Below are 17,503 nucleotides of genomic sequence, written 5' to 3' on the forward strand. Positions count from 1 at the left end.
ATAGGAATTACGTGTAATCTGTAGATGAATGTATGCAGCGAGTTGGGAAAAATATTTGTTTTTCGTCATTCTTGATATTTAAGCGATCCGATTTTACAGATTAAATTTTAATGCGATTGTCTTCATGTTATTTTTTTTTTTTTTTTCAAAGAAACATCTAAAGACACGAATCTTGCAGAACTCCGTTGCTTTTGCCATTAAAACTATACAGGAAAACAAGGAAAGATGAATTCGACGTTTGATTCTTTGCGCCTTGATCTAAACTCATTTCTACAATTATCTCGTACATTTCAACGATATCATTCTTCCACGAAATATTCACACGTCTCGCGGGTGTGAAGATGAATAGCCTAAGTTAGACGATAAATATTCTGTGAATTGACATTCATGAATACCTTGGGGCATTAGGCCGAGCCACGCATACGATTCGATTCTCCGTTATGTAATAAACTTACGAGCGTCCTACGCGCCCAATAAAAACAAATTTCAACTAAGTAGAAAAAGAACAAATTTATTTCCCTGTTGACCTCCTGTACGTCATATCAATCGACCATGTGACAACCCGATAATTCCAATAAGGCTCTCCAGGTGAGTGACCCAAGGCTAGTCCACATTGGAGGCAAGGCCAGCGATAATCACTCACAGCAACTCGAGACGTCTGACTCTTTGAATCGCGGCTATTGTTTTTTCCCGACTCGAGAACAAGTCGGTGCAGCTGCAGAATCAAAATTTATCGCGGGTATTCCACCGTTGCTTTTTTCCCATCAGTTTGTGATTCATCTGGAAAACGCTGTTTCCTAATTATATAGAATACTTTAAGCGATTGAGCAAACATAGCGTTAGAATTTTCCCATCGATTATAATGAAGCATAACACGCGTTAACGAAACATCAGCTATCAATATGGAACGTACCGCTAAAATCATTTCTAAATTACACAAAATACCCTAGCTAGCGCGATGGCCAAACTTTCGTTACCACGGAAACCGCAGAAATTTCACGATAACGAACAAGTTTAATTAATAAATGTTCCAATCATGATATTTAATCAAACAATTTCGTAAGATCTCATACGGATAGTTCCAAATTACAATGCCAGCCGCATGAGATTAATCTCGCGCGGTAAACCACCGTGGACTATGCAATCGAGCCAACTATCGTCAGAGCGTTCGATTTAATGGCGCCACGAGGGCGACCTGGGGTTAGAATTCGTCGAACGAGTCGAACGAACCGAAGAGGCACGACAAATTGAATTTCGAACGGTCATTATGTAACCTAAAGGCTGGTACAATCATTGACGCAAGCTGCACCGGTACTTATGTAAGATCGAGGAATCATTCTTTTCGCGCGGCGTTCGAGCCGTATGGCAAGCAACATCCGCACGTTTGCCACTTTCTTCTGGTTGAAAATGTTCTCCTATTGTGCCCGGATACGACTTAACCACGAGGAAGTTGCACAAGGTGCCGTGAAATTTTCTAGACTCCCTGCTAACATCTTTCTGTATTTTACTCTTCTTTTGTAACTCGCAGATGTTCGATCATACGGAATTTTGCGTTTTCTTCGCTCGTTGAAGGCGTCGAGAGGAATTAACGATTGTAAATGCTTGAAAACAGTGTTGCACGCCATTATGCAATCGTGTTTTTGTGAAAACGTGAGAGCCTTAGCGGAATGAAAGATATACCACGAGATAAACAAGTATCGGTTTAATGGAAAGAATCTATTTTGAACGTTCTTCTTTTTCTTTTCTTTATTTTTCTTAGACCATGTTCAGATAAGAAGTCAAGGTTCGAGTAGAGAACGTTTTGATATCAGAAAGAAGTAAATGTTCGATTCATTGAAGTACTTGAACTTGGGTTTGTGTGAGAAAATTTTTTGTGTGTTTAACGGTGTAAGTTGAGGAAGAAAAAGTACCTAATACGTGGAACCATCGCGTCTAATAAATCGCTGCTGCGCAATTGTTGTGCATCGTTTTTCTGAAGTTATTACGGATAATCGTAGGAGCTATATTACGTAATATGCATCACAGAAATCGAAGTATACCGCCGTTTACCCGAAGAAAATCTCACGTTCTACTTGTATGGCGAAACACAAAGTATAAAATTTATTATGTTTCCTCGTTGACTACCGTTCACGAACCGCTTAATCTCGCGCAAAGATTCAATTTCGCAACGATCAATTTCCATAAATAGGAGATGAAAATTCGGTGCAATATTCGAGTTAATTGAAAGCCACGATACAACTATTTCCTTCATTTTGCTACGCACGATTCAAAGTATAATATTAAATGCTAACGAGATATACCAGATATTCGCTCTAACGATTCACTCGATTCTTACTCATTTATGATAATATCGCGAAAACGAAGTTGCTAACAAATGAATTCTTATATTACGAAGATAGCACAATACCATCATACATATTTATCCACAACAATAGTTAAATTCATTTTCTTATCCTTTGTTGTATTATTCCTTTCGTGACTCGATGTTTTCGGATCGCACTGTACTTACAAAGCAACATCCCCTTATCTTACGTGAGTCGTTGCGCGCAATCAACATGCATTGGAGACAATATTGTAATTATGTCGCATAATTTTTCTTGTTCGCGCCGAAGGAGACGTATATCTCGTTTACAAGGATTTACGGGCTACATTTGCATGGAACATCGGCCTGCGACAAAGAAACGTCTCTATCGTCTAAGACACGTCGCACAACGCGCGAATCGTCTATAACAGTTTGCGGGGGAAGCGGCTTTCGTCGTTCCATCGCATTAGAATTACAAAAGGCATTGTTTCGTATCGTCTTCAGGTGCTGTACAAAGTGTTATCATCTGGACATCGTCGTTACGGCCTGCCATCTCGCACTCCCTACAATTTGACCGAGGGTGCATCGCGCACGAGGAGTCGTCATCAGCTGATGAACCCGAAGAGGAATCGTCGAACAGTATTGAATGCCTCGGACTGTGAGGATAATAGCAGCGGTGGCGAAGAGGAGTTCACTCAGGTAGGAATCTTGCGGGATTTTAGAAAACAAGGGTGGACAATTTATGGTTTATTTTAATTTTTCCAATTTTATTGAATATCTTTCAATTTGAGGGGAAATAGTGGTTTAACGTAAGCGTATTTCCTCTTATTTCTTTGCTTTATCAATAACGAGTTTCGAATTGTTCGCAATTAGAATATTTTTGTGTGGAATAAAATTCGAAGTTAAATTATACGCAACTATTTGCAAGATTGATTTCCAATACAATGCAAGAAAATATGGATTTTGTAGATCATTCACAATGACGAGCGTCTCTGTAAGAGACGTTTGATGCTTTCTAATGCTCGAGTTTTCTCCCAGGAATTTATCGTTAACACGAATTCTTAGAATTTAAAGTCCAAGTGTTTGAGTATACACAAACATATGTGTGCATGGCAGTGTCACTACCGGTATATTCTCATGAATTATCAGATTTGATAAGATGCTAGCTGCAATGCTAGCGAAATACTGTCTAACAAAGAAAGAAAAAAAAAAAAGAAAAGAAATGCCCGGGAATCGCAGCAGCCATAATTTTCCATTCAATTTTTTGTTAGAACGTTATTAATAATTTTCTTCGTAACTCACGGTATTTTTCTCCGCTCGATTTAAAAATTGTTGCGTTTGTTTTTAAGCAAAGTAGTAAAAATATTTATGATACAGTACGCGCACGATGGAGGTGTTAAAATATATTTTTTAATAAGACACAAGCTTCGCTACTGTGCCCCGAATTAAAATTGTACGACTTGAACTTCGTACTATATCGATGAGAATAAATGATGTAAAATTGAATTAACTTCAACCGTTTCATACAATGTTTATTCTCCGTTTAAACGATTCTTCATTTACGTAACATGGTTTAGACGTTGCATTCTTTTAATACACAGTACTTACAGCTGTATGTACTTCTTGATAACTGAATGGCCATTTTAAAAGTGACATCATCGTTCAGGTACAGTTTTATGCTGACTTCGAAGCTGCGATTGAATTATCAAATAACTTCATGCTTTTCTTCTTACGTCCCGCGTTCACGAAATTTCGATCGGATTTTCTTTCTACGATCGTTGCTTTTTCGATAAACGTCGATGAGAAAAGAAAACGTATAAAGAGCGAAATATACATACAATATATACACATGATGTTGAAACAAAAATCATTTATGTTCGTTTAATTTCTCCTTGTTTTTCGGTGCAATTTTAACGAACTGAATTTTCCAGCCGTCGTAAGAAATTGAATTATTTTAGATTTTCAATCTGCCGAATTTAATCTGTTACAATTGAAGTGATATCAAATTGTTGACGAGCAACTGATCAAAAGCAAATATTTCACTGAAACACATAGTTCACTGGAGCAAATATCAGATCGTAATAGAGAAAACGGAGTAATTTAATCACGATTCTACTTCAAGAGGTTGCAATTATTTTTTTGTCCGTTTAATTCCTGGCACGTACTACAGCAATACAACAATCGATATCTTAATCATATTCCCGATTACCGCTCAGATATCTTGGTTAATCGTTCTGTTTCCTGGGAGGACGTCGCTGTATCTGTTCACGTCCGATTGTATTGTAACAACACGTGTACTTATTGCCGCTTGGGAAACACGTAATTAACAATCAATTTGCAATTATTATAGATCAACGAGAAATACGGATATCGCGGCGTTAATAAGCGGCTAGGCGGTTGGAACTTATATAAATCCGACGTTTCAATTAATATTAATCTTGTGGCCGGGATAAGCCTGTGTTCGCCAACCAATAATAATAATCGTTCGCTACGTTTAATTACGAATCCCCGAATTTTCTCACTTTGTATAGTGATTTGTATAAATTACGACAAATAGTATGTTAACATGTAAAATACACTATATATTTCGCAGAAAGATCTAAAAAAGGAAAGGCAAAGTTCTGTACAGAAGAAAATAAAAGAAGAAGAAAGATAAATTATACTAAAATTTGATATTATAAAAAATATATATCCTTTTTATTATTAAAATTTATAACAAAAAGACCAACATTCGTTCTTGTATCTCTGCTCCCACCCTTTGTTCCAAGATTACGAAATAACGAAATTTTCGATAAAAATCATAAACGCGTGAATACGGGAAAAACACGGTTTTCGAGTTAAGCACGAATGGTAATGTAATTGCAACAGCGAGAAGAAAAACAGGCGAAACGAAATATCGAGGAATTAAGTTCCGAACAGATTGTCGGGTTGCGTAACGATCTATTAAACGTTACGCAAGCTCACGGCGTCCCGTTGCGAATAAAGATGAATTGTATTTCAAAGAAAAGAAGCTCTAATCGTGTCAATCCTAATAATTGTAGATTAAAGTTCGCGCTTAATCCAATTATCCTTGTTGATTCATTGCAGACTGTTAGCAGAAGGCTCCTGTCAACCACAGCACCACAAAACAACATGAAGCTGCAGGCTGGCCTAGATCGTCTCTACCAAGACATAGAAAAGCTGAAAAGTAAGTTGGAAAGGCTGTAGCATTAAATCGAGTGCAGATTACAGAAGAATGATGAGATCTAGAATCGTTAATAGGCTGCGGACGTTTACGCGAATTCTAAATAGAAACTTGTTTCATATTTCATAGTGTAAGCAAGTACTTTGCCTTTATGTAGAGCTTGGAGTATTTGAAATATTTTCTACTTTTTGTACATTTACGTTTTATCTAAATAAGCAAACAATTATATACATTTAAATTTCTCATAAGTATCCATAGTTGGATTCTTATTTAAAAATCCTGTGTTATCTAAATTTTATAATGATACTTTAAATAATTAAGCGAGAATGTTCATAGTTGATATTATTCGACCATTTACAATAATATTTGTAGCGCTGGTATTTATATGTAGAAGTGCCGATTAGAAGAAAAAAAGAAACGAAATATTTTAATTATTTAAATTTACGTAAGATTTAAAATGTTAGAATGCTGCCGATATTTTATTTATTCAAGTATCTTCGTCAGTATTGAAACATAATTGTAATGCTCTACAAATTGAGCAGATTTTTAATCGTCGAATATGGCTATGTTTTTATAAAAGATGAATTGCAGCCTGAAAAGGTTACCCGATAACGTTCTATCTGACATTTCGTATTAATAACTAACGTTGCACATTTACCACGATATGTGCGGTTGAATGCGTACCATTGATAAACGAATCCCCAAGCTATTTAAAAGTAAAGTTCATTCAACGCTTGAGCAACGCGAAACGAAATCTTTCACTTATTTCTGCGATCTTGTTAAATTCCTGTGCACAGTTCCCACTTTCTTCCCCCTGTTCGTTCAAATTTTTTTACCATTTATCCACGTCTAAAGATTCAAGAGTGCATAATTTATTTGCCTTGTTCACTAATTAATTTATCTCGAAAACTTTTACTTTCTAGTTTTTGTTCGAAAATTTTTGATTAATCCCCTTTAAAAGATTCAATTCTTATCGTGTAAAATTGAAAACTAAAAAGATATAAATTAATTCGAGGAATTCAATTATCCAAAGACATTTACCATTTTGAAATATTACATTTTTATCTCACCGAAGTTTTTATTATATCCTAACGAGACATCGATAAATATTGCAGAAACTCATACTTCCGCGAATATCCAAGTATGTTGCGTAAATCATAAATTTATTAATAATATAAAATAATACAATAATACAATACTGTTAATTTCTATTGAAATCTGATTCCTTTTTTTTTCTAAAATTACATATAACGTTTCATTCGTGTATAATTCTGACTTCAATAATAGAATTCTTTTGAAGCATGGGATTACGCGATAAAAATATTTTAGACACGCGATAATCAACTAAAACGTTTGTTTTTCACAGGGCTCGAAGCGAGACCCGCTGAAATTCTCCTACCGCCCCTTTCCGGTGGCACGGCAGGCGAGTTAGATTGCATTCTGTGCTGTCGACTCTTATGGAAACCCGTAACGACACCATGTGGGCACACGTATTGCTGGATGTGTTTGGATCGTTGCTTGGATTATTCCTCCGCCTGCCCTTTGTGCGTCACGTCTCTCGTCGATGTAAGTATAGTATGAATATATATGTATAATAGTTCTGTTTATTATTTAATTTGTACTTTACAATTTGTCCAGCTGGACATTTGGTAAATTTTTCTAACTTAATTGCTAAATAACACGTGGATGGCTACCCCCAGCGGGATACCATCTTCGAGTTTGACTATCTTATTTCTTTAGTGAGGTCAATGTTTTCTTTTTAATCTTCTTTCTATCAGAGTTTTGCTCGCTTCAGCATTTAGCTGGTTTGCATCTGTTGTCGTTCTTTCCTTGTATTTATACGTACAATATGTTCTTCCTCGTTTAAATCTATAGAACATATTGGACAAATTTACCTGGCGAAATTTGAAACATCCTATATAACGAGTACAAAGAATCATAAGACAAAAAGTTGATTTCGAATTATGTTTCGTGGAACAAAAGAACGTCAGGACGTGAAACACCTATCCATAAATGAGATATAATGCTTCCTAGCGGTTAACGATGCTGCAGATTGAAATGATTATTGTTTGTGGTCGCCATGGCCACCGTTAGGAGCTTCCGCGTTCGTGGCATCATTACCAATTGTCCCTGTGAGCATCGTCGTTAATGACGTTAAATAAATTTTGCGGCTGGCAATCCCGTATCTTTCCTGGATCCCCTCCTCCCTCGTATTACGTTACATTATTACATAACACACCGCGACCGTTATTCCCGCATTGTTACTGCTTCTTTCTTTCATATTCTCCTTCCTTCTTCCTTAACGCGACGCTAAACGTTTATCAGCGTTGCTCCGTTTTATTTAATTGGTCGCTGTGATTCATGATATATATTTTTTGCGGAAGTTTTTACGTAATATTTACACAAGTAATTCAGAAGAGTTAATAGAATCGAACACAGTCTATATTTGTTACAGTCTATGTATGCAGAAGTTGTTAATCCTTTATGGAAAAGTTCTGGAATTTAAAAGATAGCGAGTGAATATTTTATAAATACCCTTACGACGTTTCAAGATATCACTGGTTGCTGGGTTTCTGTAATTCAAATGTGATTTTATATCCAAATATGCTACACGGATGTTTATGTCGATTGACAATTTAGCGAACGCTATTTCATTCACCGATGAGTAGCATGATTCCTATCATTCTAATTATACACCGTTTCATTCATTATGCGGTGTTTGCTTCTTCCTATTACATTATTACGTAGGTAAATTTGACAACACCCTCGAGATCGTCAATCGATATAAAGTTCGATCGACGACTTTACTTTATAAACGTTCTTTATCCAACAACGTGCGTATTAATGCACGATCGTTATCACGATGCAACGTAATAAATATAATTTCAATATAAATTTCATAAAGATGAACGATGCAGCGCATCGAATCAACGTAGTCAGTCGAATGAAAACGACACCAGGATACTGAAACATCGTATTCGTTATTAATGCCAGTTCTACAGGGAGATGGCCACGAAACTTGTCACGAAGGAGGAAGGTGCTGAGAAATTCTCATGAAAAAATCACGAATCTCAGCAGCGAGTTGTTGAAGGCATCTCTCGAGAAGGACGACGAGGTTTCTGATCGACTTAGCAGAGTGTCCTTTGCTTTTTCAGTACTTGGCCAGCAGCCAGAAGACGGTGACGGACTTCGTCGAGAGGGCATTGAAGACCGTGGCCCCGGCGGAATACGCCTCCAGGGCAGCCAGCCACCGATTAGAACTGGTCCAGGGACTTGGCCTCCTGGGTAGCGAGCAGATCGCGGTTTTTGTTTGTACCACGGCGTTTCCTTGCGTCGCCTGTCCCCTGTTCGTCTACGAGCCGAGATACAGGCTGATGGTGAGGAGATGCGTCGAGAGTGGCGTTCGCCAGTTTGGTATCGCGGCGTGTCTCAACAGAGAAGCGACGGGGACGAAGAGGTAATCGTCCTTTTAGTTTTTCTTTTCGCTTCTTCTTAAAATATATTCAGTGGAACGCTCGTTTTGTTTACTTACAAAGTAGGAGTATAGTCGAAGATTAGACTTTTCTTATCCTTTTTACTCTCTTAACAAGCGTTAAGAATGCCATACTATGAGACAGTTTCTGAGTTCGATAGATGGTCCTTGTCAAAATAAAAAGACAAGTTGTCAGTTCGATCTATCGTGTTCGATAACGAAGATATAGAGATAAGCCAATCGATCGAGCTATAAATCGCCGATGTTTCGTACATATTGTATGGGTGGAGGAATTTATAGCTGAGAAATTATAATTATTGCTTTAATGAAAACTGCTATTCACGTTCTTTAAACATCTTGCTCTATGTTCTGAGATACTGAAAACTTAATTTTAATAGCGAATTCTTTGTTCGTAACAGATACGCGGAATACGGCACTATGCTTGAGATTCGAGATAGAGTTCTGCTGAAAGATGGTTGCAGCATTCTTAGCACAGTCGGGGGCAGAAGATTCAGGGTTCTCTCTGGAGGAGAAAGGGACGGTTATGACACGGCTCAAGTAGAATTCCTGAGGGATGCGATGGTTCAGGAGGATCAACTTTTGAATCTCTTGGAGCTTCACGACAAGGTGAAACATCGATAATTCATATTCGAATCGATCATAGTTTAATAACTTACCGCTCAAAGACTTACGCATTAACGCACGTAACGAAACGAAACGTAACGAAATTTTCCATTCTAAAATTAACCTAAAATTAATTAGAATTGCCATTTTATCAAGCGTCTCTTCAATTTATTATCGGGCAATTTTGTCGTCACCGGTGTCAGAAAATATATAGATCGTGGCAATTAGGAGTTTATAGATGATAAAAATATACTGCCTCTGCTTACTGAAACTTAATATTTCCAGGTGAGAACGAAAGGAAGAAGATGGTGGGACACGGTGCCATTGTCCCAGCAATTAGAAATACAGCGAGTATTCGGTCGAATGCCAGACACCGAAGAAGATTGGCCGCGCTTGCCGGACGGCCCATCGTGGACCTGGTGGTTGTTGGCGATTTTACCGCTTGGTCCTCAGCTGCAAGTGGGAATTCTCGGTACGACGAGTCTGGAGAAGAGATTAAGGGCTATCGAAAAGACTCTCGACCATATGGAGCAACGGCAATTGACTGTCGCCCCAGCGCCATCGGAAGAAACCACCACTTCATCCAGCATATGTCGAGACGAGGGTGGCCTCACAGACACGACAGTCTCGGTGGTACAGTAACGTTAAAGGAACAAAGGATAAGAAGAAGTTGGAAAGATGTCCTCTCAGGACAATTCGTTCAGATCATTTCGCCATGAGATGGTGATTTAATGGGATTCGACTTTCATTCGATGTACAAAGTACTTGGAGAATAGCTTATCGAAGATTACTACTTTTTACTCGGTATTTAATATACACGCATTGTATCCGGAAGCGAGGAGAGGAAAACCTGTAGCTCGGTCGATCGGCAACCAGGTTCTCCGTGTGCATCGATTCCCCCACTTTTCTTCTTATACTTAACCCCGTTAGTTGCGTTTTAACTCGAGTACTATCTCTCTTTCTCTCTTTATTGGGTACTCGTTAAAATTACACAGCCAAGCGCCTTATCGACGGAACGATGATGGTGCAATTAGAAGAAGCGAGACTAGGATCGAACAAAGGGTAACATCGTTGTCATTCGAGTAGTCGTTACGTTCCACTAACGGAACCTAGTTAGAACGGGGGGTTGAAGCGAGAGATGTAAACGAAGAAATTGATCTCGTCGATTTGCGCGTTATAGCTCGTCCAGAATTAATTCGATCGTGCGTGTGATTATTCTAAGCAATATTACAAGCAACCCGCTCTTTTACAATCTCGCTACGTGCTTCGACACATATTTTGTGACGTTTGTGTTTTCTGACAAGAGATTGACGACGGTGTAGCTGGGCCGGTGCTGTCAATGAACGAAACTTGTTCGTATTTTTCTCCACGCATAAAAATCACTATGTCCTTTATGGAATCGATTACATTTACTAGTATGCATTACGATACGTGTAACATGGTATCAGTTATTGTTCCTATACTGCATATAACAAGGGAGAAGCAACGAACGAAGCGACAGCTTTCGCTTCAGTTTCTTTGACAGCACTGATTTCTCACTGGTCTCTTTGAAATAGACCAAATAACACAGAGTTGATACGTTCCGTGCTGTACGACAATTTCAGAATCATCTGGTAAAATTATACTAGGAAATTTAGTTATAGATAGTAACCAATTCCTAATCTTCTAGCATTTTCTAAACTTACCTAACTTTTAAATCTATCTATTAGCAATAAATTAAAAGTTATTAGCCTTTGTCTTTCGTATCTCTCGCGTGCCATCGATAGTGTAGCTGACACGGAACGTGTCAAACAATACGGTGAGACTCATTCCTACCTTTTGAACGATAAGTTAATTTCGGGCAAGCTATAACGCAAGATCACCATATTCTCGATATTTATTACAAAATTAGCTAGACTATCGATAGCCGATCGGCTCTCACAAATACACGTTTTATATTCGAAACTCGTCGTTAACGTCGATAGGAATATCGAATCGAGAATGTTCAAACTCTTAGCCAATCATCGATGAATCGACCAAAGTAGACGATAGAGTCACATATCCGAGATGAAAGGAGGGATATCGTTTACCTCGGTAAGGCGTGACCGTGTTCTTCGCGCTATTGCAATACGCAAATCTGTTCTTCCAGATAATATTATATATACATACATCTATATGTATACACACACATTTATGTATACATGAGCATATTATACGTTGCAATCAGAGGTACGCACGTCGTCGTCGTTTACGCTTATGTTGTTCGTACCCGACGAGAACTTTTTATCTTCGAAACGAATCGCGCGAATATATACTCATAACGATGGTACAATGATAGAACGAGAAGCGAGACGTACATATGTATTTCGTCGTGAGTTTGCTGAGTACAAAACGTTCGTCGGATGTGCGCGCGATTAGAGCAGCGTGTTTTAGACTCTGTCGTGCGCGTATCCAGTTTTAGCTCGTTCGAATTGGCCAATCTTGAGCTTTGGGGCGTGAAGAGCTTTTGTCTTTGATATTTACGAAAGTCGAATAATTTTTTTTCAGCGTATTTTTCTTTCTACGCAAAATGGATTTTTGTAGTATCTAAATCAGAAGTAAGCAAACTGTACTTGACAAACTTTGACACACGTTGAGAAAGAAAGCACGAATGTGTTGCTTAAAATAATTAAAGGATCATGCGCCCGGTTATAACATTTCTGAATCTACAATTTTAGACAACGAAACAAATTTCATTGACGAAAAAAGAAAGAAAACTAGATAAGTTTGATATAATTTGAAACTTATAGAATTGTTATTAAACAGCAGAGCTATTTGAATAAATGATCTTTTAATTATTATGAGTCATATATTCTGTTTGCACTTATATTAACGTTTAAGGGGTCCAATGATGTTTGATAAATGAAATGTTTTTACGCGTCCCATGGTGATAGATACCGAGGAAAATTGATAAATATAGCGATCGAGTTAGATCTAGGTGATGTTAAATTCGGAGAAACGAGAAATTTTAGGTGGAACGTTCTATTTTCACTCAGCTTCTCGTAATGAGCCATACTTGTTGAAAAGGAATTTACAACAACGACCAGTTTATGTGGCAAAGCGCTCTTCATGTGGCACGAAACTCAATTTTTTATACTGTCCGGCCTGTATTCAGAACGCTCTAGTAGAACAAACTATACTCCTTTTCTTTCCACAAAAGAGAAAAAAGAAGAAGAAGAAGAAGAAGAAGAAGAAAACGAATATAATCTATCATAAATATTAATACGAAATTCTTTCAACTAAATCTTCTTCGAATATCTCCTCGTTGATGTTTTTACACGTAACGATTTATATTTATAAAAATCTGTCGAAAAGATTGAAATTCTAAAAAGAGAATTCTATATACTATAAGCAATCGTTGAGAATTGATAATTATCTCTTAATCAAAATTAGAAGCGTAACGTTGATAATCACAACTATTCTCATCGAGTAAACTGTAATTTGCGTCCAAGCTGAAAATTATTCTGTCGTTGCACGATAATTGAAGAGTATATTCAAGAGTATAATATTTTTAACGATTAATTTCCAACGTGGTTTTCCAACAGTGGCAAACTGGCCGTGAAACAAAGGCGTATCGTTTAGTAATAATACAGTGTTATGAATACGAGCCTTTAAGTTTATTCCGTCGCTCATAAGACTTCTCGACTACGGTAGCGTATAGTAATTTATTTTCATGCGATTTTTTAAACGTCATTCGAGAGACACATATAACGATCATCAGAAGAGCTAGGGAACGTCATATCAGTCATGCAATCAAACGTACAGAAGAAACGAAGAAAGGAGAATAAGAAAATATGAAAAAGAAAGAAAAGAATCATACGCGTCTGTTGTCCATGATAATTGATTATTCTTATTGTTATCGTGAATTAATATTATTATTATTATTACTATTATGATTATTCTAATTATTATTACAAATTAAGAAGAGTACTATCACTATGAAGCGAGTACACCACTATTAGCTTTTAGTATCGTCGATAATAATATTATCGAAAGCGAATAACGACAATTGACTGCGAAATTGGCATTATTCGATACGCATACACCTAACATATATATTTCCAATTTCTCTCACTCGAGAATGTGTGTATGTGTGAGTATGAAAGAAGAAGAAGAAGAAGAAGAAGAAGAAGGAGAAGACGAAGGAAGGAAGAATAAAAGGAGAACAACTTTTTTCATCGCACGTTTTCTAATCGATATAATAATAATAATAATGTAACGTTTCGTCTTCAAGAAAAAAAAAAAGTCGAAGGGGCAGAGATGGTGTGTCCCTGGTATCTTTAAATTTATATTCTCTTCTCTAGACTTTTACGAAGTTGTGAATCATGCATTGTGATATTACCGTATAGCCTACCTATTGTATATTGTTATAACATAATATTACAAAATAGTATGTAATGTCACGCAACTTTCCATTTTTACTTCGACATTTCTATATTTATCTTCATCTCTTCATATGGAATTATTGTAATAAAAATATTGATGAAATCAAAACGTTTCGAGGATACTTTGTTTTACCTTGACCTGGTTTGTTCGACTTTCGACGTAGGCCGAGATTCTGCCTGAACGAAATGTCGCCTATAACCTTATAATCAGTATGACATTAATTGATTGATTTAAAGAGAAAAAGAAATTACAAAAGAGGGATAACAACATTTCTGGAAATAATCTTCGCGTGATTACATTTGATGGGATATCACTGATCAATAATTTTCGAAAATAACAAAATGTGAGAAATGAAAAATCTTCGCTTTCCTTACGAAACATTATTTACAGAAATTACAAGAACCGAAGAAGACGAGATAAGATGAAAGAAAATAAATGAATTACTTGAATATTTCCAAAGAAAAGTTTCTGTTTGCTTATCAAACAAATCTTTTAAAGATATCGTCAGAAAAGATATATCTTTCCTTTGGGTAGAAACACGAAGAAAAGAACTGGTTTTGGTTAATTTCGTTTTATTGTTATTTCTGACTGCAACTTTACTCGTGACAAAGTGTCAATTACGAAGCAGCTTCAGGGCGAACGCGGTGGCTTCTCGGATTCGGACACGTCGAGTATGAGCGGTAAGCTCGAATACCTGGAAAAGTATTCGGTAGCGCCTTCTCCAAGCAGAGATTATTACGGGTTAAGAGTGTTGGACGACCAGGTGCTGACGAATAAATCGCGTTCTCGCGATTCTGCCTCGTAACTTCGCTCCTTTTGCAGGTGACACTCTATCTTTGGCGAATCTCGCACGGTCCTCACAAAACACCCATCGTACGAACCTCCGGTTTCGTTGATTTCAAGCAAGACCATCGATTGCAGGACGAAATTCGACGTATTTTTGGTACACAGTCGAGGAATCATTATTGAGTAACTTTTTGTGGAAAATTTGTCATTTAACGTTTAATGTTTATCCGATACGTTTGGTAGCTCTTGAAAGAACAATTCAATGAAAAATCTTTTATTCTCTGCAAATACTCTGTTAGTTTTTCAATTTTTCGACGCTTTTGAACGTTTGACGTTTGATATTTGTATACGTTGAATATATTTATTGGGTTAGGAGCGCGAAATTTTTCATTAAATTGCTCGCGAAGATGTCACTTAAGTTTAAGTTGATATTATTTGATCGCTTGACTATTTGAACGTTTGAAAAGTGGCGAATTAAGGAAGTAAAATTCTTCTTGTCTCCGTTTTTTCTTTTTTTTTTTTTTTTTTTTTTTTTTTGTGACAATTCTTACAAAATATTAGTTTCGCTATTTTAATTTTCTATTTTATTTTCACTAGTTTAATTTTCCATGTCGTTCCAATTCCATATATTTCCATTTATATACGATATTTTAGGCGAATATTTGCTAAAGCACGTAAGAAACATCACTTCCGGGAGGAATACCTTATTGACATTGCCAAGGTGTCTGATTAATAAATTAATCAAATATCTTTCGGTACAAGACATCATCAAATTAACATCCCTGTCGCGTGTCTCTAAAGAGGTAACAGAAATCAAAGAAATTAATACTCAGCCTTACCCTTCCTGCTTCTTCCTTCCCGAATATTTAGATCTTCGATGACAATTGCGTGTGGGAAACACTGTACAAAAAATACAGACCATTAACAAGGAATAGATACGACAGATTTAATACCACGTATAACTGGAAACAATTGTTCCAATTGGCTCAAGCGCAAGAATCAGCCTACGATCAAAAAGTAATCTTGTCATTGTTACCGATTTTGAAGCGCGCGATATTCGTCTTTGATTTATCATCGATGCAACGATCGGTTGTTCCAGATGCTCCGAAATCGCGCAAACGCGAAACAAAGGCCAGCAAACCCGAAAATTGAAAATTTACCGAAAGTGAATGCGAGATCGGAGAATTCATCGAAAGCGTATCAAAAAATCGAAAATCCCACGAAAATCTCTGGTTCGAGTACTAAACTAACGTCGAAGATCGTTCCGCCAGAAAATCAGACGAAGAAAACGGCCGAAGTATCTCGTAGAAAGAACGCGCAGAACTCTGTTTCAAGAAAATTGTCCGACAATCGTCTTAACGAAATTACAATCGATAAAGAAAAAGTAATCTCAGACAGGAAAACTTCTGCCATTAAATCGCTGCAAGTGACCGGACAGAAGAATATAAAGGCGCTGAAAGATTACTCGGTCGCTACCAAGGTCAATGCCAAAGTGGACAGCAAAGATTTGATCGGTAACAAGGTTGCCGAAACAAAGTCAAGCAAAGTTCAGAATAAAATGGCTAGGAAGATCGACACGAAGGCTAGTAGCATAAGTCTCAAGACGCTAGAGGAGAAATTAAATAACGTTAAATCGAAAAGTTCAACAACACCGAAGGTTAATAAAACTGAGAAACCAGCTCCGCGTCCGATCCACGAGGTCCAAGTTAAACCAAAATCCAGGGGCAAAACGAAGAAAATCGGTCATAGCAAGTCTACGATTCTGAGTACGAGCGCTGATCTTTTGAACGATCATTCTCCTATTAAGGATGACAGTTTCGATCTGGTAGATTTGATTCAGGCTAGCTTGAAAAACATTCGTAGTCCAAGAAGTATATTCGATTATAGCTTCAGTTGTATCGAAAAGACGAAATCTTGCGGCGGTGACACGGCCACGCAAGAGATTAGTCGCAAGATGACAGACCATCCGAGAGCCTTGAAGAGCGGTCAGGTTAAAGCGGCTCTTGATCGATTGTCAGAGAAATCCGAGCCCGTCACCGCGAAATCGATAGATTCTGCCAACAAAGGCGAACTATCGTACGGATCCGTCACGCCCAACTATGCTCTAATGTCGTCGAATTCAGAATTGAAAAAATCGACAGAGTTAAATAAGAATCGTAACGTTATGGTGCCAGAGGAGAAGGCAGAACATTTTGAAAGATATGGAATTTATAACAAATATCCAACGCCAAGGCTACCGGATAAAGAACAGAAGAAGTCGCCTGCTGGAAAGGAAATGGATAAGATGAGCATTCTACGTTCGCTGGGAATGAGAAGTTTGCGTGGTAAAAGCGTGAGCTCTAACTCAACGGCTGAGGTAAATCGATACGAATCGAGGAAAACGATCGATAACGTTTATAAGTATTGATGTGTGTTCAATGTCGTTGATGTTACTCCGGAGAATATTTTTTAAATTGTAACAATTGTACGTGTATATGTTTGGTAAAATAAATATTAGCGAAAGCTAAAATGCACGTCTAAAAGCATTGTACCGCGCGATAATCTGTCACACGGCAAATAATATGATTTCAAGACGAGGAATTTTTATAAGCGTGTTACGATAGAATAGGAAGAAATTATGATTTCTTATTTATAATGCATTTAACTTGAGAAATATTACTATATTCGAAGCAATTGACATCGAATCTCACTAATTATCTAAATTGCTAAATTATACGTATTTGCCTCTAGG

General features: G+C 37.3%; 2 protein-coding genes across 3 annotated transcripts in view; both read left to right on the forward strand.

Moving 5' to 3' along the window:
• Positions 1–14,094, forward strand: part of LOC122568553 (LON peptidase N-terminal domain and RING finger protein 1) — a 62,259-nt gene extending 48,165 nt beyond the window's left edge. For both annotated transcript variants that reach the window (XM_043728427.1, XM_043728428.1), the window contains exons 4-9: positions 2,807–3,001; positions 5,390–5,489; positions 6,853–7,052; positions 8,642–8,943; positions 9,378–9,585; positions 9,868–14,094. In XM_043728427.1, coding sequence (XP_043584362.1) covers positions 2,807–3,001; positions 5,390–5,489; positions 6,853–7,052; positions 8,642–8,943; positions 9,378–9,585; positions 9,868–10,224 — 1,362 coding nt within the window. In that variant the 3' untranslated portion in view covers positions 10,225–14,094. The remainder of the gene's footprint in view (positions 1–2,806; positions 3,002–5,389; positions 5,490–6,852; positions 7,053–8,641; positions 8,944–9,377; positions 9,586–9,867) is intronic.
• An 86-nt stretch (positions 14,095–14,180) lies between these two features.
• On the forward strand, positions 14,181–17,477 carry LOC122568562. Its single transcript, XM_043728444.1, has 5 exons — positions 14,181–14,749; positions 14,809–14,929; positions 15,427–15,575; positions 15,643–15,789; positions 15,872–17,477. Exons 1-5 carry the CDS (start codon positions 14,660–14,662, stop codon positions 17,177–17,179), a joined length of 1,815 nt encoding a protein of 604 aa, XP_043584379.1. The 5' UTR covers positions 14,181–14,659; the 3' UTR covers positions 17,180–17,477.
• Positions 17,478–17,503: the final 26 nt, after the last annotated feature.

The sequence above is a fragment of the Bombus pyrosoma genome, linkage group LG6, assembly GCF_014825855.1.
Source record: "Bombus pyrosoma isolate SC7728 linkage group LG6, ASM1482585v1, whole genome shotgun sequence".
Taxonomy (NCBI): Eukaryota; Metazoa; Arthropoda; class Insecta; order Hymenoptera; family Apidae; genus Bombus; species Bombus pyrosoma.